This window comes from Orbicella franksi, chromosome 11 (assembly GCF_964199315.1).
Source record: "Orbicella franksi chromosome 11, jaOrbFran1.1, whole genome shotgun sequence".
Taxonomy (NCBI): Eukaryota; Metazoa; Cnidaria; class Anthozoa; order Scleractinia; family Merulinidae; genus Orbicella; species Orbicella franksi.
Genome location: NC_138155.1, coordinates 19,732,636 through 19,755,803, shown reverse-complemented (window position 1 = coordinate 19,755,803; position 23,168 = coordinate 19,732,636). Strand labels below are relative to the sequence as shown.

At 33.3% G+C, this 23,168-nt stretch overlaps 2 protein-coding genes and 1 pseudogene across 2 annotated transcripts in view; all 3 read right to left on the bottom strand.

Annotated features, from left to right (window-relative positions):
* Positions 1-7,015, bottom strand: part of LOC145503273 (fibroblast growth factor receptor 1-like) — a 40,104-nt gene extending 33,089 nt beyond the window's left edge. Inside the window, exons 1-4 of the mRNA XM_081482769.1 lie at positions 5,916-7,015; positions 3,018-3,191; positions 2,644-2,916; positions 1,684-2,004 (exon numbers count right to left, since the gene is read on the bottom strand). Coding sequence (XP_081338895.1) covers positions 1,684-2,004; positions 2,644-2,916; positions 3,018-3,191; positions 5,916-5,958 — 811 coding nt within the window. The 5' untranslated portion in view covers positions 5,959-7,015. The remainder of the gene's footprint in view (positions 1-1,683; positions 2,005-2,643; positions 2,917-3,017; positions 3,192-5,915) is intronic.
* LOC145503235 (TBC1 domain family member 22B-like) overlaps positions 1-23,168 on the bottom strand; it is a 279,621-nt gene that overhangs the window by 210,248 nt on the left and 46,205 nt on the right. The window lies entirely within an intron of this gene.
* LOC145502177 (uncharacterized) lies at positions 19,510-22,354 on the bottom strand (annotated as a pseudogene).

Here is a 23,168-nt window from a genome sequence, read left to right as displayed (position 1 = left end):
TTGCCATTTGAACTTTGACGTTACACAGATTTATCTTGCCCCAAAAAAATGTTGAAGGGTTGTGGCAGGATTTGTATGTTAAGAACATATGGCTGGTAAGACAATGTCAGAATTAATAATAATGAATTAAGTGATGTTTAACTTGGTGTCAAGTCATGGAGGCAATGCAGTGTGCACATGCAGCAACTAACACAGTTCCAAGTAAATACCTCCTACTCACTGTTGGTCTTCCTGCTCTTATGTTTAGTTTTTGCATGTCTTTTGATCCTTAAAAAGCTCTTAGTTTTTACAGTTTGGTAAATTTAGGATAATGCATACTGGTGCATACTTCGTTTCTTACAACAAACCAATATTTCAGAGATAACAATGATCTAGCTAGGGCAGTGTGCTATATTTTTGATAATGGATACATAAGTGGCTATACGACTTATATATACCATACTTAAAAAAATGGATGGACCTCTTTAAGAAGTGGAAATTGTGATGCCACTGAATTCAAGCTGAGCTTTTAATGTGTAGATCATATTTCATTAATTTTAGATAATTTATCAACTACAGAGGCTAAAAATGAAGTCAAAGCCCACTAGCATTGTTAACAAATAGTGCAATGTGCAATTGTAAGAGAATACATAAGGAGATGTGACACCGCAAAGGCAAGAGGTCATCCTTGTCTGAGATGGTTACCACAAGGAAAGTTAACCGCTTCTTATCCGACCACAAAAGCTAAGCTGTAACTACTGGATGTGTAGCCAAGTAATAAGACCACTGTATATCTGGTTGTCATTTTCTTTCCTATTTTTATTACTATTATTGATTTTTTTTTTTTTTTGTTTCGCGTTTTCCCTGCCAATATAAGTGATTTCCGTCCCTCACATTTACTTTCTGACGGCTTCTTCATCTAAGAAGAGTTTGACCACTATTGATATAAAGTTGGGGGTAATTTATTATGCAAATGACGTTAGTTGAAAGTGAAGCTATACTTGAGTCATGGCATCCCTAACATTAAAGGTCAGTTTTCCCAGGACTTAATTAGTTTTCAAGTTTCTTTTTATGGGTCTTAGTATTTGTAGATGTTGCTTTTCGAGGTCTTAAAGTTCTGTATATGAAGGTCTTAGAATGAGAACTTTAATTTGTCTTTAATTACCAGATGTTGGATCTAAGGTCTTGGGTCTTTGATATAACAGTCTGTTAGAGTTTGTTGTAGAGGAACACTAGCTGCTACATGTAGATGGTATGGCATGGGGCTGAATGAAAACATTCACAACAGTTTTGCTTTTGATTTCTTTTGATCAGCATGCAACCATGAGACAAATTAATAATGGACCCTTATTAAACCCTCACTAAGGGATTTGAAATCTCGCAAAACCGGCAAAATTGACAATTTCTTTCAATTTACCACACATGTACAGTACATTGTACACTAAAGACGATGATCAAGGCAAAATATAATTCTGTTTGATGATTGAGTTTGAATTTATTTTATTTCCCACACATACAGAAATGCATGTAAACTTAAGATATGCATGTACAATTAAGAGACACTAGTGGCAAAGAGTGGTGACGAGGAAGAAACCATGCCTGAGGTTTACAATATTAGTTAGACCTCCTCGTTGCAATTCTAGCTATAACAATACTGGACTATTAAGTAAGTTGATGGCTAAACTATGCTAACAGATCACTTACTTTTTGGTTCACACAATGCCTGAGCACCTGTGCCATCATTTTGACAGTCAACATTAAGATTTCCATCAGTTCGCGGGCAGGATGCCAGCTTGGGCTCATCTCCATTACAGGCTACATCAGACATTATAAAAGGAATGTCCTCATCCTTGATATCGTCCACAACAAATTCAGCCACTGCACGTTTAAAGCCAAGTTGATGACAGATAACCTTCACATCTTCAAAATTCCATTCTTTACGGCAGATCTTTCCCCACTTTCCGTGGTAAAAAACTTCCACTCTTCCACTATAATCTACTTTTGCACCATTTAAGCGTACAGGAACTTGTGGAATTACAGAATTAGAAATTGAGGATAGGTTAGCAATAAGTTTAAAAAATATTAATTGGTTTTCTTTATTGCTTCACACATACAACATGGACTTTGTTGGAGAAACAAAGTTTAAGGCAACATTTGTCCTTGCAAATGTAGGGACAACATAATGTCCCTACGTCAAACCCTTTTAACCAAATAAATGAGCATTCTCAATCTCAAAACTTTGTTGTTCATAGCCAGTTTCACATATAAATACAGGATCAACATGAACTTTAAATCCAAATTACTGTTTGTTACTCGGTCATTTTCAACATTAATTTGTAAATAATTTGAATAACGTCAATCTGTAACTTAACATTAGTAATGAAACAACAACAACAGAAAAGAACTTTGCAAGCTTATAGTTTCAATCAAGGGTTATTGCATGGCGATTGACTTTGGAGGAATCATTAGGCCAGGTGGGTAAACCAAGTCAAATGGGCTTTGGATTAACATCCCTTAGCTTGGTTATGGCTTATTCAATGAAACTTAGTATTGTCCAAAACTAAGAAAGGCAGAAGGGGGATAAGAATTTATACCAAATTAGAATAATTTTTACATAACACATTAGCTTTATGGTTGGGCCAGACCAAGTCATACAAAAATTACCTGTACATAATTGTGTTTCCCTATCAATGGTACTTCCACATTCCGTCAGTGTTGTACAATTATAGTGGATTGTGTCTGAGGCATTGTTGCTGTCTGTGTACCACGTACCATTACCATAACCAATAACGTTAGAGTAACCCATGGCCTTGCAAGTCAAAGTTTCTTCATCTGTATCCCAACTTCTGGTACAAAGTTTTTGCCAGCTACCATTTTTGTAGATTTCCATTATGCCACGAGACGGGTTCTCTGCTGACTGAAAGCGTAGTGGAAATGCTGATGAAAGAAAGTAATAGAATATTTATATTTTTAGTCCAATTGATTCTCTTCTTTCTGGCAAATTCCATCCACATAATGAATTGCTCATCTTTGTCTACCTTCATGGCAGCTGGACATGTTACTGCACTCCCTCACGACTGCTCTGGTTCCACTGCATTTCTTTCCACCATGTGCTGGCTCTGGATTATCACATTCTCTTGTTCTTGTTTGTATGCCACTGACTGTCTTAGTACAGATACTCCAATGGTTCCACAGGCTCCAGCCACCATCAACTTACAAATAGGAGATCAAAACAAGCAGAAGCATTTTACAATACATGTGTATCTACTTTTAAAATACTTACAGTACTTACCAAGATTGTAATTTTCCTTTTGTGAGTTATGTCTAATTTACCAAGAAGTAAATTTGCACTTTCTTTAAAATTTCCAGTAAATTTATCCTTCAATCAATAAATTAATCATTAATCGATCCATCAGTTAGTCAGTGAGTCAGTCATTCAGTCAGTTAGTCGGTCAGTCAGTCCATTGGTCAGTCAGTCAGGCAGTTCATCCATCAATCAATGCAGAGTTTTATCCATTAACAGGACATGAAAAAAGTAACTGATATGGTGAGGGTTGCCCAATACACCCAAAACAAGTTGATTTGTTTTGACTAACTGATTTGACTAATTGAAAGCCAATTTGAGGTTACCTCTCATGGGACAGCCTCTCCAAGGCTCTGGGTTTTAGTTTGGCCACACCTTTACTGGGCTAAAATGCTCTATTTATAGTTGCTCTTGTTGTTTCTTAAGATTCAACTTTTTTCAATAAATCAATGGCCTTGTATGTACCCATGTACATAGCCATTATACTGTAATCCCAATCGTGGTATTTTATTTTGTACCAGGATTAGAACTGTTAGGGCCCAGTAAACAGAGTCCAGTCAAAAGAGATTACACAAGCTAGGGAAGGACATTTAAAAATGAATTATTTACTTGCGAATAAAGTATTTATGTCACTTACTGTCAAATATTGTTGATCTCTCAATATAAATTTAATGCAGAAGTTAGGTAATTAACTTAAGGTCACGTGTGTAATGGTATGAGAGAATGTATCACGTGATTACACCTTTTTTAACCTGTGTCGACCCTCTGCATTGCTTATAGTTTGCTGGTAAACAAATTCTGCTTTTGGTTTGGCATTTCAAAAGTTTGGCCCTCTTTCTCCCCTAACCATACCTCAATCATGATCTTCATACATCAGCTATATATGCTGGCATTAGTTGGCCCATGCCTTTACTGAGCTAAAATGCTATATTTAGTTGTACTTTTTCTTTCTTAAAATTCAACATTTTTAATAAATCAACGGAGTACATAGCCATTATACTGTAAGTCCAGTTGTGGTATTTTATTTTGTACTGGGATTAAAACTCTAAGGGCCTGGTAAACAGAGCTCAGTCAGAAGACATCACATAAGGGAGGGATGCAGAGTGAATTGATGTCTCATGATACTGCCAATCTGAACAATTTGTCCTTCTCGAGGTGGAAATGTCATGCGACAAGTCAAATTGCAGGACACATAGAAAGCATTGCGAAAGTTTGAGACAAATTTGCACTTTTGGTGCTTTTGCACACAAGCCAGACGTGAATACAACTTCACCTGCTTAACCTTTTCCCCAACCCCACATACAATGTTGAAAACTAGTACCTGCAATTTTTCCTGATGTTCAACATTGCATTGGGTGGGGAGCAGAACAGCAATGTGTTCTTAAAAGGATAGCAGTACTTTCTTCAAACTTCAGTTGTAAGTGTCCCAAGGACTTTAGTCCAAAATTGTAGCTACAAGAGACCGTTGAAAAGATTGTCAAAAACATTACCAAAATTCCAAAGTCAATTTGCAAAAAATTAAGACAAAAAGTTAAGAAAACATTATGCAAAATTTTACCAGTGAAGGTTGGGAGTGTTGTCAAATTGATTCAATTACAATCTAATGATTCGCTAGACACTTAGAGGACACTTCACACCTTGCACACCTTATAAGGGAAAGTTGAAAATGTTAATTTGATTTTGTTTCGACTCAAATAGAAAAATTTATCTCAAGTGAAGTTATCCCATCATTTGCATGATGATATGATTGAGTATTTTGAAAACTATGGTGACTAGACTTTTCAGCTCGATCGATCTGTACATTGATCATTTGTATGTCTTATTACTTAAATTGGATAAACAAAAACCATCAAATTTGACACCATTTAGAATGGAGTACAAGGAGTGTTGATCATAAATTTTACTTCCAATACACTTTCAGAAATCGAAACATCTGGTTCTATTTTTTGGCGCTGTCATAGAAGTGTGACACAACAAAACAGAAACAATAGATCACATTCCATGCTATTTATTATCGATTCATAAAGAAATAAATGTATCGCATTTATTGCAACCTGCAACGAGGGGTTTTAAGAGCTTCCACCTTATCAAGAGACCCAGCATTTCAATGAGAAAATATGGTACTTTATTCTCACTCAACAATTATCCCAGTAGAGATAAGTATGAAAAAAAATTATAAAAAAATCAACTTTACAACTTCATGATCATGTAAGATTGAGCCCAATAATTACTGTACTCTTACTAATTAAACAACTGCACATATGCATGTTCCTGTTGCCGACTGGCACATGTATCTGAGTTCTTAGCAATCATAGCCACCAAATCTAGATGTGGGGCACTGACTGACCGACTGACCAACTGATCTGTTGTATTGCAAACAGAAGGCTGCAGAACTTGAAGACTGAGTTAGGGTGCATTCCTTTGGGATGATCCAGATCATGGTAAATGTTTCAAGATCACTCGGACATTGTGCTTTGAAGGAACCCATGCTAGTGAATCCTACATTGTAGTTCAGGGTGGATTCAAGGGCTCCTTTGATGCACCATAATTCAAGTGACCTTCCATCATTGATCCCAAAGGAATTCACTGCAAGATCAACTGATTTATGATTGAGGCATGGAGGCCTTCTTACTTGGACAACTGTTTGCGTTGCATGACTGGGACTCAGAAGGCATTCCTTGGCAATCACTGCCACCGTGACATGGGGGAGGATTGGTACATGACCGCTGTCGAGTTTGAGATCCGCCACCACATGTCAAAGTACACGTGCTCCAGTCTCCCCAGGATGACCAACCACCATTAACTAGAAAATTAACATTTTACACAGATTAAAAAAGACATGGGGGAATCTTAAAGAAGCTAGATATATTCAACAATTATTCATTGATATCGAGGTAAATATTCTGCTGCTATTCACCGAGATTGAAAAGAACAATTGTTTTAGTACATGTACTGTATAATGCACACAAAGTGATCTCAACAACAAATGGAAAGGAAACCATTAAAAGTTGATTTAATTGACCTCTCAATTCATGGGTGGAAAATGTGCACGTGGCAGGAGGCATGCATGAAACTATTTACAGAATCTTCAAACATGGCAAATCTAGTTAAACTTCAATAAAATCCTCATCACAACCTAGCAAAATGGTCTTTTAACACCTTTCAAATCAGCAATGTTAATTGAAAGCCTGCTTGCAGAACAAATTCACCATGGTTACTGATGGGTTTATCTCTAACATAAATAGGATGGAGATGGGCCAGTTCCTTCTTCCTACACCTTTCAATTCTACCTGGCTTTCTCAGACAGACTCTAGGTGACACCCTTTATATAGAAAGTGATCTACGTACTGAGCTTTATTTGCACGTCCCAACCAGGAACTTGAAGGTTGAAACTCCAACATTCAACAAGTCACAACCCGTAACCCAAAACCCGCATACTGCAACCTGCAAACCTTATTTCCAACTTGCAATTTGCAACTCCAACTCCACACTACACACAGTATGCCTTAAGATCTTCACACATTATAAAAGACCTTAAATGTATTTATGACAGCTGCACTGTCTGTTTTCACATCACACTTCAAATTGCCGATAACTAAGTCAAATACAACAAATTCTGACAAGAAACATATGTAGTTTCTGGTTATTTCTAATATTTTTACATTGACATGCTCTGCTTTTAGTATTGGTGGTTAGAAAGCATCTACCTTACAAGATAGCGTGAGCTAAAAGCTGTACTTCTATCATAACTATACAAATAATATTAACTGTTAAACCTGTGACAAACACAAAAATAAAGGGGAGGCTGCTTATCCGCCTGTTCTGCAGCCTAGATTTAAAAAAAAAGTTTTCAATTAAAAGGAAATAATTTTCCCTTTGTTTTGAAGAAAGTTAGTAAATGAAAAGATACACAAGACTACTATATCTAGGTAGCGTAACACTATTAAGTCATTTGGTTCAAACTCTTCTGTTTTCTGTGGTTTCTGCAGTTGAAGATCTCGCTCATGACTGGTTATAACACAATAAACATTCCAGACATGTTTTAGGTGTTCACGGTTTTCTGAGTTTGACTGTGAGTACATTGGTTCAAAAGAAGTTGTCATGATTTGAAAAGTAAAGAAAATGATACCACCTGATTAGAAAGCCGTAATGATAAAATAAAATGGAAAAGACGAAAACAGATTATTAACAGGTTAATATGAACAGAAAAAAGATATTATATTGTGTTATTTTTAGATTCAAAACATTTAATTGGAAATAATATTTCAAAAAGAAACACAAGACCACTCACTAACTTTACATTGAGTACATTAGTTCAAGAGAAATTGATGTGATGAAATTAAAAGTAGAAAATCAATATTTACATTAGCACACTGATTTGTTCACCAAGATGGTCAGTAACAGAAAAAGATGAAAACCTATTATTAATCGCAATTAACATTATTTTTATTGTTAATAGGAATTAATATTTTACTGTGTGTTATTTTAGATTCAAACTACCTTTTAATTGCAAGATACTACTCTCGTCCTTTGCAGAAATTCATCAAAGGAAAAGAAACACAAGACCACTATGTAACTTTACATTAATTAAATTAGTTCAAAAGAAATTGAACATTAACAGGAAGTAATACTAAATTGCTAACAGGAATAAAATTTTATTGTATTATTTAAGATTCAAAATAATTTTTAACTAAAAGATAAAACTTTGTCCTTGGGAGAAATTCGCAATAAAAAACAAAAAAACACAAGACCAACAGGTGCTGTAACTTTACATTATAAGTACAGTGAAACCGTTATTAAACACAGAGCGAGCCTATATAATGAGGCTGAGGTGTTCAGCCTGCCAAACACACATCCCAATGGGCCACCAATGCTCCTTAAGTATGTGACTGCATTGGTTTACTCACTCAGGTATAAGTTTTGCACATACCGAGTTGCCACAAAATTCTGGCCAGCATTCAGGTGTAATATTTTGTTTTGCCTTAGAAGCAATGAATTCCGTTTGAATTAAATGAGTGATAGCTTCGGAAGAAGAGTTTAGAAAGACAATTAACTGTTTTTGATTTTAAACTCATCAGTTTGTTTTTCTACTTACGAAAGCATATCATTTGTTTTCAAGCTCTTTACTTAACTTAAAATGCTGTCTTGTAATTTTGATGCCAGAAAAGAAACTGGAATCTCTTTGCTCCTTCATGGATTAACGCAGTTAAGAAGTAAGTTTGGAAACCAAAACTTGTAAAAGTCCTAAGATGAAAGCTGACTGTAAAGGTACTAATGTGTAACATGATAATGTGGGCAGTAATTATAAACTTGGCTGAATTTGTACATCGCAAAAAAGTAAACAGATTTAAAAAAAGAAAGAATAAAAGACCACCTGATTAGAAACAAGTAATGAACAAATAAAATGGTGTTCCCCAACATTAATAATGAAATGGAAAAAAGAAACTCTCAATATTTTATTGCTAACAGGAATTAATATTTTATTGCATAATTTAAGATTTAAAAGAGATAACGTTTTCTTCCTTAAAAAAACAAATTATCTAAAAAAGAAACACAACACCACTAACTAACTTTACATTAAGTAGATTGGTTGAAAAGAAATTGACATGATGCATTAAAAAGTAGAAAGAATGATACTTATGAACTGATTTGTTCCCCAGCATTGATAATAAGATGCAAAAAAAGAAAATCTCAATATTTTATTGCTAACAGGAATTAATATTTCATTGCATAATTTCAGATTAAAAGAGAGAACGTTTCCTTCCTTGAAAAACATTATTTGAAAAAGAAACACAAGACCACCAACTAACTTTACATTAAGTAGATTGGTTGAAAAGAAATTGACACAATGCATTCAAAAGTAGAAAGAATGATACTTACGACCTGATTTGTTCCCCAGCATTGATAATAAAATGGAAAAAAAGAAAGTCTCAATATTTTATTGCTAACAGGATTAATATTTTATTGCATAATTTCAGATTTAAAAGAGGTAATGTTTTCTTCCTTAGAAAACAAATTATTTAAAAAGCAAACAAAACCACTAACTTTACATTAAGTAGATTGGGTGAAAAGAAATTGACACAGTGCATTACAGAGTAGAAAGAATGATACTTAACACGCTGATTTTTCCCCCAACATTAATAATAAAATGGGAAAAAAAGAAAATCTCAATATTTTATTGCTAACAGGAATTAATATTTCATTGCATAATTTCAGATTAAAAGAGAGAACGTTTCCTTCCTTGAAAAACATTATTTAAAAAAGAAACACAAGACCACCAACTAACTTTACATTAAGTAGATTGGTTGAAAAGAAATTGACACAATGCATTCAAAAGTAGAAAGAATGATACTTACGACCTGATTTGTTCCCCAGCATTGATAATAAAATGGAAAAAAAGAAAGTCTCAATATTTTATTGCTAACAGGATTAATATTTTATTGCATAATTTCAGATTTAAAAGAGATAATGTTTTCTTCCTTAGAAAACAAATTATTTAAAAAACAAACACAACAACACTAACTTTACATTAAGTAGATTGGGTGAAAAGAAATTGACACAGTGCATTACAGAGTAGAAAGAATGATACTTAACACACTGATTTTTTCCCCAACATTAATAATAAAATGGGAAAAAAAAGAAAATCTCAATATTTTATTGCTAACAGGAATTAATATTTCATTGCATAATTTCAGATTAAAAGAGAGAACGTTTCCTTCCTTGAAAAACATTATTTAAAAAAGAAACACAAGACCACCAACTAACTTTACATTAAGTAGATTGGTTGAAAAGAAATTGACACAATGCATTCAAAAGTAGAAAGAATGATACTTACGACCTGATTTGTTCCCCAGAATTGATAATAAAATGGAAAAAAAGAAAGTCTCAATATTTTATTGCTAACAGGATTAATATTTTATTGCATAATTTCAGATTTAAAAGAGATAATGTTTTCTTCCTTAGAAAACAAATTATTTAAAAAACAAACACAACAACACTAACTTTACATTAAGTAGATTGGGTGAAAAGAAATTGACACAGTGCATTACAGAGTAGAAAGAATGATACTTAACACGCTGATTTTTTCCCCAACATTAATAATAAAATGGGAAAAAAAAGAAAATCTCAATATTTTATTGCTAACAGGAATTAATATTTCATTGCATAATTTCAGATTAAAAGAGAGAACGTTTCCTTCCTTGAAAAACATTATTTAAAAAAGAAACACAAGACCACCAACTAACTTTACATTAAGTAGGTTGGTTGAAAAGAAATTGACACAATGCATTCAAAAGTAGAAAGAATGATACTTACAAGCTGATTTGTTCCCCAGCATTGATAATAAGATGCAAAAAACGAAAAGCTCAATATTTTATTGCTAACAGGAATTAATATTTCATTGCATAATTTCAGATTAAAAGAGAGAACGTTTCCTTCCTTGAAAAACATTATTTAAAAAAGAAACACAAGACCACCAACTAACTTTACATTAAGTAGATTGGTTGAAAAGAAATTGACACAATGCATTCAAAAGTAGAAAGAATGATACTTACCAGCTGATTTGTTCCCCAGCATTGATAATAAAATGGAAAAAAAGAAAGTCTCAATATTTTATTGCTAACAGGATTAATATTTTATTGCATAATTTCAGATTTAAAAGAGATATTGTTTTCTTCCTTAGAAAACAAATTATTTAAAAAACAAACACAACAACACTAACTTTACATTAAGTAGATTGGGTGAAAAGAAATTGACACAGTGCATTACAGAGTAGAAAGAATGATACTTAACACGCTGATTTTTTCCCCAACATTAATAATAAAATGGGAAAAAAAAGAAAATCTCAATATTTTATTGCTAACAGGAATTAATATTTCATTGCATAATTTCAGATTAAAAGAGAGAACGTTTCCTTCCTTGAAAAACATTATTTAAAAAAGAAACACAAGACCACCAACTAACTTTACATTAAGTAGGTTGGTTGAAAAGAAATTGACACAATGCATTCAAAAGTAGAAAGAATGATACTTACAAGCTGATTTGTTCCCCAGCATTGATAATAAGATGCAAAAAACGAAAAGCTCAATATTTTATTGCTAACAGGAATTAATATTTCATTGCATAATTTCAGATTAAAAGAGAGAACGTTTCCTTCCTTGAAAAACATTATTTAAAAAAGAAACACAAGACCACCAACTAACTTTACATTAAGTAGATTGGTTGAAAAGAAATTGACACAATGCATTCAAAAGTAGAAAGAATGATACTTACCAGCTGATTTGTTCCCCAGCATTGATAATAAAATGGAAAAAAAGAAAGTCTCAATATTTTATTGCTAACAGGATTAATATTTTATTGCATAATTTCAGATTTAAAAGAGATATTGTTTTCTTCCTTAGAAAACAAATTATTTAAAAAACAAACACAACAACACTAACTTTACATTAAGTAGATTGGGTGAAAAGAAATTCACACAGTGCATTACAGAGTAGAAAGAATGATACTTAACACGCTGATTTTTTCCCCAACATTAATAATAAAATGGGAAAAAAAAGAAAATCTCAATATTTTATTGCTAACAGGAATTAATATTTCATTGCATAATTTCAGATTAAAAGAGAGAACGTTTCCTTCCTTGAAAAACATTATTTAAAAAAGAAACACAAGACCACCAACTAACTTTACATTAAGTAGGTTGGTTGAAAAGAAATTGACACAATGCATTCAAAAGTAGAAAGAATGATACTTACAAGCTGATTTGTTCCCCAGCATTGATAATAAGATGCAAAAAACGAAAAGCTCAATATTTTATTGCTAACAGGAATTAATATTTCATTGCATAATTTCAGATTAAAAGAGAGAACGTTTCCTTCCTTGAAAAACATTATTTAAAAAAGAAACACAAGACCACCAACTAACTTTACATTAAGTAGATTGGTTGAAAAGAAATTGACACAATGCATTCAAAAGTAGAAAGAATGATACTTACCAGCTGATTTGTTCCCCAGCATTGATAATAAAATGGAAAAAAAGAAAGTCTCAATATTTTATTGCTAACAGGATTAATATTTTATTGCATAATTTCAGATTTAAAAGAGATATTGTTTTCTTCCTTAGAAAACAAATTATTTAAAAAACAAACACAACAACACTAACTTTACATTAAGTAGATTGGGTGAAAAGAAATTGACACAGTGCATTACAGAGTAGAAAGAATGATACTTAACACGCTGATTTTTTCCCCAACATTAATAATAAAATGGGAAAAAAAAGAAAATCTCAATATTTTATTGCTAACAGGAATTAATATTTCATTGCATAATTTCAGATTAAAAGAGAGAACGTTTCCTTCCTTGAAAAACATTATTTAAAAAAGAAACACAAGACCACCAACTAACTTTACATTAAGTAGGTTGGTTGAAAAGAAATTGACACAATGCATTCAAAAGTAGAAAGAATGATACTTACAAGCTGATTTGTTCCCCAGCATTGATAATAAGATGCAAAAAACGAAAAGCTCAATATTTTATTGCTAACAGGAATTAATATTTCATTGCATAATTTCAGATTAAAAGAGAGAACGTTTCCTTCCTTGAAAAACATTATTTAAAAAAGAAACACAAGACCACCAACTAACTTTACATTAAGTAGATTGGTTGAAAAGAAATTGACACAATGCATTCAAAAGTAGAAAGAATGATACTTACCAGCTGATTTGTTCCCCAGCATTGATAATAAAATGGAAAAAAAGAAAGTCTCAATATTTTATTGCTAACAGGATTAATATTTTATTGCATAATTTCAGATTTAAAAGAGATATTGTTTTCTTCCTTAGAAAACAAATTATTTAAAAAACAAACACAACAACACTAACTTTACATTAAGTAGATTGGGTGAAAAGAAATTGACACAGTGCATTACAGAGTAGAAAGAATGATACTTAACACGCTGATTTTTTCCCCAACATTAATAATAAAATGGGAAAAAAAAGAAAATCTCAATATTTTATTGCTAACAGGAATTAATATTTCATTGCATAATTTCAGATTAAAAGAGAGAACGTTTCCTTCCTTGAAAAACATTATTTAAAAAAGAAACACAAGACCACCAACTAACTTTACATTAAGTAGGTTGGTTGAAAAGAAATTGACACAATGCATTCAAAAGTAGAAAGAATGATACTTACAAGCTGATTTGTTCCCCAGCATTGATAATAAGATGCAAAAAACGAAAAGCTCAATATTTTATTGCTAACAGGAATTAATATTTCATTGCATAATTTCAGATTAAAAGAGAGAACGTTTCCTTCCTTGAAAAACATTATTTAAAAAAGAAACACAAGACCACCAACTAACTTTACATTAAGTAGATTGGTTGAAAAGAAATTGACACAATGCATTCAAAAGTAGAAAGAATGATACTTACCAGCTGATTTGTTCCCCAGCATTGATAATAAAATGGAAAAAAAGAAAGTCTCAATATTTTATTGCTAACAGGATTAATATTTTATTGCATAATTTCAGATTTAAAAGAGATATTGTTTTCTTCCTTAGAAAACAAATTATTTAAAAAACAAACACAACAACACTAACTTTACATTAAGTAGATTGGGTGAAAAGAAATTCACACAGTGCATTACAGAGTAGAAAGAATGATACTTAACACGCTGATTTTTTCCCCAACATTAATAATAAAATGGGAAAAAAAAGAAAATCTCAATATTTTATTGCTAACAGGAATTAATATTTCATTGCATAATTTCAGATTAAAAGAGAGAACGTTTCCTTCCTTGAAAAACATTATTTAAAAAAGAAACACAAGACCACCAACTAACTTTACATTAAGTAGGTTGGTTGAAAAGAAATTGACACAATGCATTCAAAAGTAGAAAGAATGATACTTACAAGCTGATTTGTTCCCCAGCATTGATAATAAGATGCAAAAAACGAAAAGCTCAATATTTTATTGCTAACAGGAATTAATATTTCATTGCATAATTTCAGATTAAAAGAGAGAACGTTTCCTTCCTTGAAAAACATTATTTAAAAAAGAAACACAAGACCACCAACTAACTTTACATTAAGTAGATTGGTTGAAAAGAAATTGACACAATGCATTCAAAAGTAGAAAGAATGATACTTACCAGCTGATTTGTTCCCCAGCATTGATAATAAAATGGAAAAAAAGAAAGTCTCAATATTTTATTGCTAACAGGATTAATATTTTATTGCATAATTTCAGATTTAAAAGAGATATTGTTTTCTTCCTTAGAAAACAAATTATTTAAAAAACAAACACAACAACACTAACTTTACATTAAGTAGATTGGGTGAAAAGAAATTGACACAGTGCATTACAGAGTAGAAAGAATGATACTTAACACGCTGATTTTTTCCCCAACATTAATAATAAAATGGGAAAAAAAAGAAAATCTCAATATTTTATTGCTAACAGGAATTAATATTTCATTGCATAATTTCAGATTAAAAGAGAGAACGTTTCCTTCCTTGAAAAACATTATTTAAAAAAGAAACACAAGACCACCAACTAACTTTACATTAAGTAGGTTGGTTGAAAAGAAATTGACACAATGCATTCAAAAGTAGAAAGAATGATACTTACAAGCTGATTTGTTCCCCAGCATTGATAATAAGATGCAAAAAACGAAAAGCTCAATATTTTATTGCTAACAGGAATTAATATTTCATTGCATAATTTCAGATTAAAAGAGAGAACGTTTCCTTCCTTGAAAAACATTATTTAAAAAAGAAACACAAGACCACCAACTAACTTTACATTAAGTAGATTGGTTGAAAAGAAATTGACACAATGCATTCAAAAGTAGAAAGAATGATACTTACCAGCTGATTTGTTCCCCAGCATTGATAATAAAATGGAAAAAAAGAAAGTCTCAATATTTTATTGCTAACAGGATTAATATTTTATTGCATAATTTCAGATTTAAAAGAGATATTGTTTTCTTCCTTAGAAAACAAATTATTTAAAAAACAAACACAACAACACTAACTTTACATTAAGTAGATTGGGTGAAAAGAAATTGACACAGTGCATTACAGAGTAGAAAGAATGATACTTAACACGCTGATTTTTTCCCCAACATTAATAATAAAATGGGAAAAAAAAGAAAATCTCAATATTTTATTGCTAACAGGAATTAATATTTCATTGCATAATTTCAGATTAAAAGAGAGAACGTTTCCTTCCTTGAAAAACATTATTTAAAAAAGAAACACAAGACCACCAACTAACTTTACATTAAGTAGGTTGGTTGAAAAGAAATTGACACAATGCATTCAAAAGTAGAAAGAATGATACTTACAAGCTGATTTGTTCCCCAGCATTGATAATAAGATGCAAAAAACGAAAAGCTCAATATTTTATTGCTAACAGGAATTAATATTTCATTGCATAATTTCAGATTAAAAGAGAGAACGTTTCCTTCCTTGAAAAACATTATTTAAAAAAGAAACACAAGACCACCAACTAACTTTACATTAAGTAGATTGGTTGAAAAGAAATTGACACAATGCATTCAAAAGTAGAAAGAATGATACTTACCAGCTGATTTGTTCCCCAGCATTGATAATAAAATGGAAAAAAAGAAAGTCTCAATATTTTATTGCTAACAGGATTAATATTTTATTGCATAATTTCAGATTTAAAAGAGATATTGTTTTCTTCCTTAGAAAACAAATTATTTAAAAAACAAACACAACAACACTAACTTTACATTAAGTAGATTGGGTGAAAAGAAATTGACACAGTGCATTACAGAGTAGAAAGAATGATACTTAACACGCTGATTTTTTCCCCAACATTAATAATAAAATGGGAAAAAAAAGAAAATCTCAATATTTTATTGCTAACAGGAATTAATATTTCATTGCATAATTTCAGATTAAAAGAGAGAACGTTTCCTTCCTTGAAAAACATTATTTAAAAAAGAAACACAAGACCACCAACTAACTTTACATTAAGTAGGTTGGTTGAAAAGAAATTGACACAATGCAGTCAAAAGTAGAAAGAATGATACTTACGAGCTGATTTGTTCCCCAGCATTGATAATAAAATGGAAAAAAAGAAAGTCTCAATATTTTATTGCTAACAGGAATTAATATTTCATTGCATAATTTCAGATTAAAAGAGAGAACGTTTCCTTCCTTGAAAAACATTATTTAAAAAAGAAACACAAGACCACCAACTAACTTTACATTAAGTAGATTGGTTGAAAAGAAATTGACACAATGCATTCAAAAGTAGAAAGAATGATACTTACCAACTGATTTGTTCCCCAGCATTGATAATAAAATGGAAAAAAAAGAACATCTCCATATTTTATTGCTAACAGGAATTAATATTGTATTGCATAATTTCAGATTAAAAGAGAGAACGTTTCCTTCCTTGAAAAACATTGTTTAAAAAAGAAACACAAGACCACCAACTAACTTTACATTAAGTAGATTGGTTGAAAAGAAATTGACACAATGCATTCAAAAGTAGAAAGAATGATACTTACAAGCTGATTTGTTGTCCAACATTAATAATAAAATGGGAAAAAAAAGAAAATCTCAATATTTTATTGCTAACAGGAATTAATATTTCATTGCATAATTTCAGATTAAAAGAGAGAACGTTTCCTTCCTTGAAAAACATTATTTAAAAAAGAAACACAAGACCACCAACTAACTTTACATTAAGTAGATTGGTTGAAAAGAAATTGACACAATGCATTCAAAAGTAGAAAGAATGATACTTACCAACTGATTTGTTCCCCAGCATTGATAATAAAATGGAAAAAAAAGAACATCTCCATATTTTATTGCTAACAGGAATTAATATTGTATTGCATAATTTCAGATTAAAAGAGAGAACGTTTCCTTCCTTGAAAAACATTGTTTAAAAAAGAAACACAAGACCACCAACTAACTTTACATTAAGTAGATTGGTTGAAAAGAAATTGACACAATGCATTCAAAAGTAGAAAGAATGATACTTACCAACTGATTTGTTCCCCAACATTGATAATAAAATGGAAAAAAAGAAAATCTCAATATTTTATTGCTAACAGGATTAATATTTTATTGCATAATTTCAGATTTAAAAGAGATAACGTTTCCTTCCTTAAAAAAAAAAAGTTTAAAAAAGAAACACAAGACCACTAAGTAACTTTACATTAACTAGATTGGTTGAAAAGAAATTAAGACGATGCATTAAAAAATAAAAAGAATGATACTAAGATGCTGATTTCTTTCCCAACATTGATAGTAAAATGCAAAAAAGAAAATCTCAATATTTTATTGCTAACAAGAGTTAATATTGCATTGCATAATTTATAAGTTAAACGAGACTTACCTATAAGTTGAAGTTTGACTGTAATTCTATGAGATACCAGTCACGAATTAGGGAGTCACGTGAAATATGTGCAAGTAGCCCGAGCGATTAGTCTTTAAAGAAAGCGAGTAATTGCAAACAAAAATGGTTGGGAAAATAAGTAGAAGAGTAAACTGCAGAACCCAGTGAGGGGGTAGAGCACGTGACTCCCTAGTTCGTGAGTGGTATCTCATAGAATTACAGTCAAACTTCAACTTTTAGGTAAGTCTTGTTTAACTTATAAATTCTATTTTGACACTAGTCCTACTCACTAGTCAGTCACGTGAGACTTCAAAGCGTGCAATCATGTGCGGAAAAAATAAACAGAAACATTGCCAAAATATTGGTGCAAACAGCTACAGTATATGGCTTGTCAGTCTATGGTACACAGAACGCGCATAAATAAAGACAGTAAACAATGAACTGCTGCCTATCTGAGGAAATCTGCCTATAGAGGGCAGTAAACAAAGACAACAACATCTGATAATAAGTACTGGTTTACAGTGCAAAAAACTGTAATAATCCTATGAGTGGAGGTTTTCCAACAGGAGCTGTCCAGAAGCTTTATTTGCTGGGACAATGGGTTTCTTACATACATACATATACATACATATACTTTATTTAACCTCGAATTTACAGAGTAGCTTGTTAGCTAATATCTTCAAGAGAAATAAATATGAAGGAAAAAGTAAATAGACAAAATAAAATAAAATGAAATACAATTGCAATTCTATATCATTTATACACTATATATATTTATACTGTGGAGAGGAACCGAATGATTTTAAGGCAAACAACATAGCCAACATTTCAAGAAAATTCGTGTGCTCTTTCGCTTCCTCAGCTGTCCAGAGTCCCCCAGTTGAAGAATCACTGGTTGCTGCACCCCCACCCTGTTTTGAGGCATCAGAAGTAATGGTAATATCTACGTCTCCTCGAGTTATCGGGTCGGATGCAGACTCGATTGAGTCAATCCACCACTTAAGCTCTTCCCCTGCTTGGCTGGATAGACACATTTTGGCATCAAAGTTCCATTCGCTAGTTTTAAGAGCTGTGGTTTTGTCTCATTCTAAATAGCGGTAGTGGAGGGGTCCATAGGCAATGCGAGAAAAACTTGACACTATAAGCCCCAGGACCTTGGCTACATCTCTAATAGTAGTATTTTTGTAGTTAAACAGGTCAGTACCTGCCTGTTTTAGCTCAAGAACCTTCTCAGGGGTAAGGTAAACTAGCATGGAAACTGAGTCTAGAATGAATCTTAAAAATACCAGCTTTTGAGTTGGGATGAACACCGACTTTTCAGGGTGTACTACAAAACCCAAAGTATCCAGTAGTTTGACTGTGTCAACAACATTTTATGCACAATCATCCCAGATTGGCCCCACTAACCAAGGGTCATCTATATAACCTGAAGACAAGTGACCAAGCTGTCGCAGGGTAGCAAATACTGGTTTCATTAGCTTGGTAAATTTTCTGGGACAGAAAGCCAAACCATTGGGGAAACATGTAAACTTAAATAACACGTTGTTCCATTCAAATTTGAGGTACTTTTGGAGTTGCTTTGCAATAGGGACCGAACAATAAGCGTCCTTTTAATCAATGGATGCCATGTAGGAATTTGGGGTAATAAGCCTGATTGCTGTCCAGACTGAGTCCATTTTGAAATGTCGGTATTCAACATGCTGGTTAAAGCGTTTCCAATTTAAGATCATTCCATATGATCCATCATTTTTATTCGCCACAAAAATTGGCAAAATATATTCCCCACTTTCATGATGGGTGGGTACAATGACACTTATGTCAAGCAATTTTTGGATTTCAGCTTCTATAGCCAATGAGTCACTGATGTTGAATGTTTTCCTTTTCGCGCCCAAGTTCTTTGTGGGCTGTGTGGAAAATTCAATATACTGACCCTTAACACAATTAAGGACTTCTGAGTCAGAAGTTATTTCCTTCCATTTGCCGAGGCAACGTACCAGTTAGCGACCCTTGAAGCTTTGCACCTTATTGGCAAAATAATGTTTTATATGGGTCTCAAACAACAAAAGATTATTTACCTCTAAGTTATCAAGTATGTCAGCGGAAATCACTGCTGCTTCTTCCCCTGGTCCTGCGATTGGAAAAAGGACTTTTGGGGTGGTTTTGAGTTCCACTGACGACATGTCGATAAAAAAGGCTTGCTTCGCCGATCAGATTTTGGGTAGTTTCATGAAGGGTGTCCCTTAACGTCTTAGGGCCGACTACCAACTGCTGTGGTGCTTACCCTATTGGATGCTCGTATATTATTCAGCGGGGTTTGCAAGCCATTTCCAAACAGCAGAACCGTTACTGCAACATGCGAAGCACACAGGCCAGCATAATCTTTATTTAGATGTGGTTTGATCGACTCCCTGTGGCAGTGGGACAGGTTGACATGTGCGTGCCCCAGCAGAGCAACCTCATCTGTGTTCAATTTTATAAGTTTCTAAATGTCAGAGTCTGAGTTCGGCTGCTTCGAATTCATTTCTAGCAGCAGCTCAATGGATTTGCACAGTATTGCACCAGCAGTACCAGCCATTTTCTCGGTTGAGCTGGACCTGAAGTCCTGTTGTTTTACTGAGTGGCTCAGTTTATCCCAGATTTCGGAATTAACCTGCCGTGTTGCGAGTATCGCAGTTCGCCGGGCATAAATATTTTGCCGACTTATCCTTTAGTTTTGAGTCTGGCAATTTCTTAGACCACAGGTTGTTAATAAAGTCAGCCAGTTGTTTCTTAGCAGCCGGACCTGATTCATCTCCATTGAGCACAGGTAGACCACCCTATGTGTTCGTGGTTAATAATTGTTTACAGAAATGAAGAGAATCAAAGAGAATCTATGAGGGTTATGAATAATGCTCTAAAAATTGCATATCTAATTTACATCTCGGTCTGAATGTCCCTCTAAAGTTAAATGAAACATTAATCTACTCATGTGCAGTGTTTTTTCGCCTTCCTGGCCATCTGAAGGGTTTTTTTTGCGAAATTACTTTTGGTCGATTACCGGTAAGACAAGAGAGGGAGACAACGCTTGCAACTTGGCGGCCACCAGCCACAACCTCCTCCACTTTAAATTGGAATAAACGCCAAAATACTGAAAATCTTACCCGAATGGTGACGATGGTTGATCGATGAGATTTTTCTCTATCTCTTCGCTGAATTTGAGCTTCATCCCTCCAACATTTTCCGAGAAAATTGATGCTAAAATCACAAAAACAGCTTTCTCAATATGATTGGTGCCAAACTCAGCGACCAGAGGAATTCAAAGCATGCAGGCCGTTTCAAATCTGGCAATAAGCGCTTGGCATGCTATGTCAGCAACGGTATGCCAAGCGCTGATTCTCTTCGTTTCTGTAAACTATTAACCACGAACACATAGGGTGGTCTGCCTGTGCATTGAGAAGATCTTCTGCGATTTCCGACAACAATGGGTCATTGCCGCCGTCGCTTTGCTCGAGTCGAGCACGTGGTTTATCTTTGGAAGTCTTGTCGGCTTCAGTGCCACAAAGGGCCTGAAGTTCCACATCCGAGTCATCTGCATCATCATCTGAGCCATCAAAAGCACTTATTTGGTCTTTGGAACTGTATTTTTGCAGTTTAGGGATCGTCTGTGTTGCTGGGATGAAGCCACTTGAGCGACTGGTTCATGTTGAGGATCGAGTCTGCCATTGCTCCGAGAGTTTTGTTCACATTCTGAAGCATACTGAACATGGGATTCTGGTGGGCAGTTGTTCGGGTCTTCTCCTAAGAATCATGGTCATCGTTTAAGAGGGCGTCCTCTGCCTCAGTGGAAAGTGTTTGCTCGTTCGTATTTGCCATTACCAACAAACTTCAAAAGACGCGACTGACCGCTCTGAAATTACACACGCAACTGATCGCTTGGGCTACTCGCGCATATCTCACGTGACTCACTAGTGAGTAGGACTGCATGGTGTCAAAATAAAATTTCAGATCAAAAGAGATAACGTTTTCTTCCTTAGAAAAAAAATTATTTAAAAAAGAAATACAAGACCACTAAGTAACTTTACATTGAGTAGATTGGTTGAAAAGAAACTGACACGAAACATTAAAAAGTAGAAAGAATGATAATCACCCACTGATTTGCTCCCCAACATCGATGATAAAATGGGAAAAAAAGAAAATCTAAATATTTTATTGCTAACAGGAATTAATATTTTATTGCATAATTTCACATTTTCTTCCTTTAAGAACTCCAGTGAAGTTAAAGGGGCACGATACCACTTGGTAACTTGGAAGATAACATTTTCTTACTTTAAAAATAAAAAATTATTAAAAAAAGAAACAGAAGATCAGACTTCAAGGTAACTTTACATTGAGTAGATTGGTTCAAAAGAAGTTGTGATGATGCATCAAAAAGAAAGAATGATACTTAATGACTGCTTTGTTCCCCATCAATGATAATAAAATGGAAAAGGAAAAGAAAATCTCAATATTTTATTGCTAACAGGAATTAATATTTTATTGCATAACTTCAGATTCAAAACAGATAACATTTCCTTCCTTCAAGACTTTCACTAAAGAAAAAACCTGTTAAGATAACACAAATAGTTCGGTTTGGGTTGCATTCAAAATTTTCAAATTAACAAGTCTTTAAAAGTTTCAGTACGCACTGTGCAAATCTCAAGTCTCACCTTGAATTAACATAATTTCGCGCATAATGCAACACGTGGGTCGAAAGTGAGAGCTTTTCAAAAACAGTTTATGTCATTCAATGATATCTTTAGCGGTTTAAACAGCTAGCGTCACCCATTGGAAATTTTTCTTTAGCAGTTTGAACAGCTGGAATCACCAGTTCAAAATTTATCGTTAGCAGTTCGAATGCATGCCATCATCCATTCGAAATTTTTTGTTACCCATTTGAATGGCTGACATTGTCGGTTTGAAAATTTGTGAGGCTGTTTGAATGACTAGCATCATCCATTCAAATTGTTTATCAGGCCATTCAAACAGCTAGTATCATCTGTTCGAAATTTTTGTGAAGCCGTTCAAATAGCTGGCATGATCTGTGCAAAATTTTTGTAAGTCCAATTAAATGACTAGCAGCATCTGTTTGAAATTTTTCCTGTGTAGTTTGAATGTTCACCGCATCCATTCGAAATTGCTCCATGGGTTGTTGGAATGGCATTTGAAACCATTCTAAACGGCTAGATCATCTGTTTTCCTTCTGTTCTTTAGCCATTCATTTTGACTATTTAACAGTTATCCTTTAGTGTAAATTTTCACGTAAGAGGTCACGTTTTATTTCAGATTTACTTCAGATTCAAAATCATTTAAAATTGAAAGAAAGTTTTTTTCTTCCTTTCCAGAAATTTGTTACCCATTGACTCCAGGAGCTTTTTGGAAAAAACACATTTTAGGACATTTTGGACATTTTCAGCCAGGATATGAGCGAAATTAGAAGATATCTACTCAAAAAAGCATTCAGAACATGACAGCATGCCTTTCTTTCTACTAACAT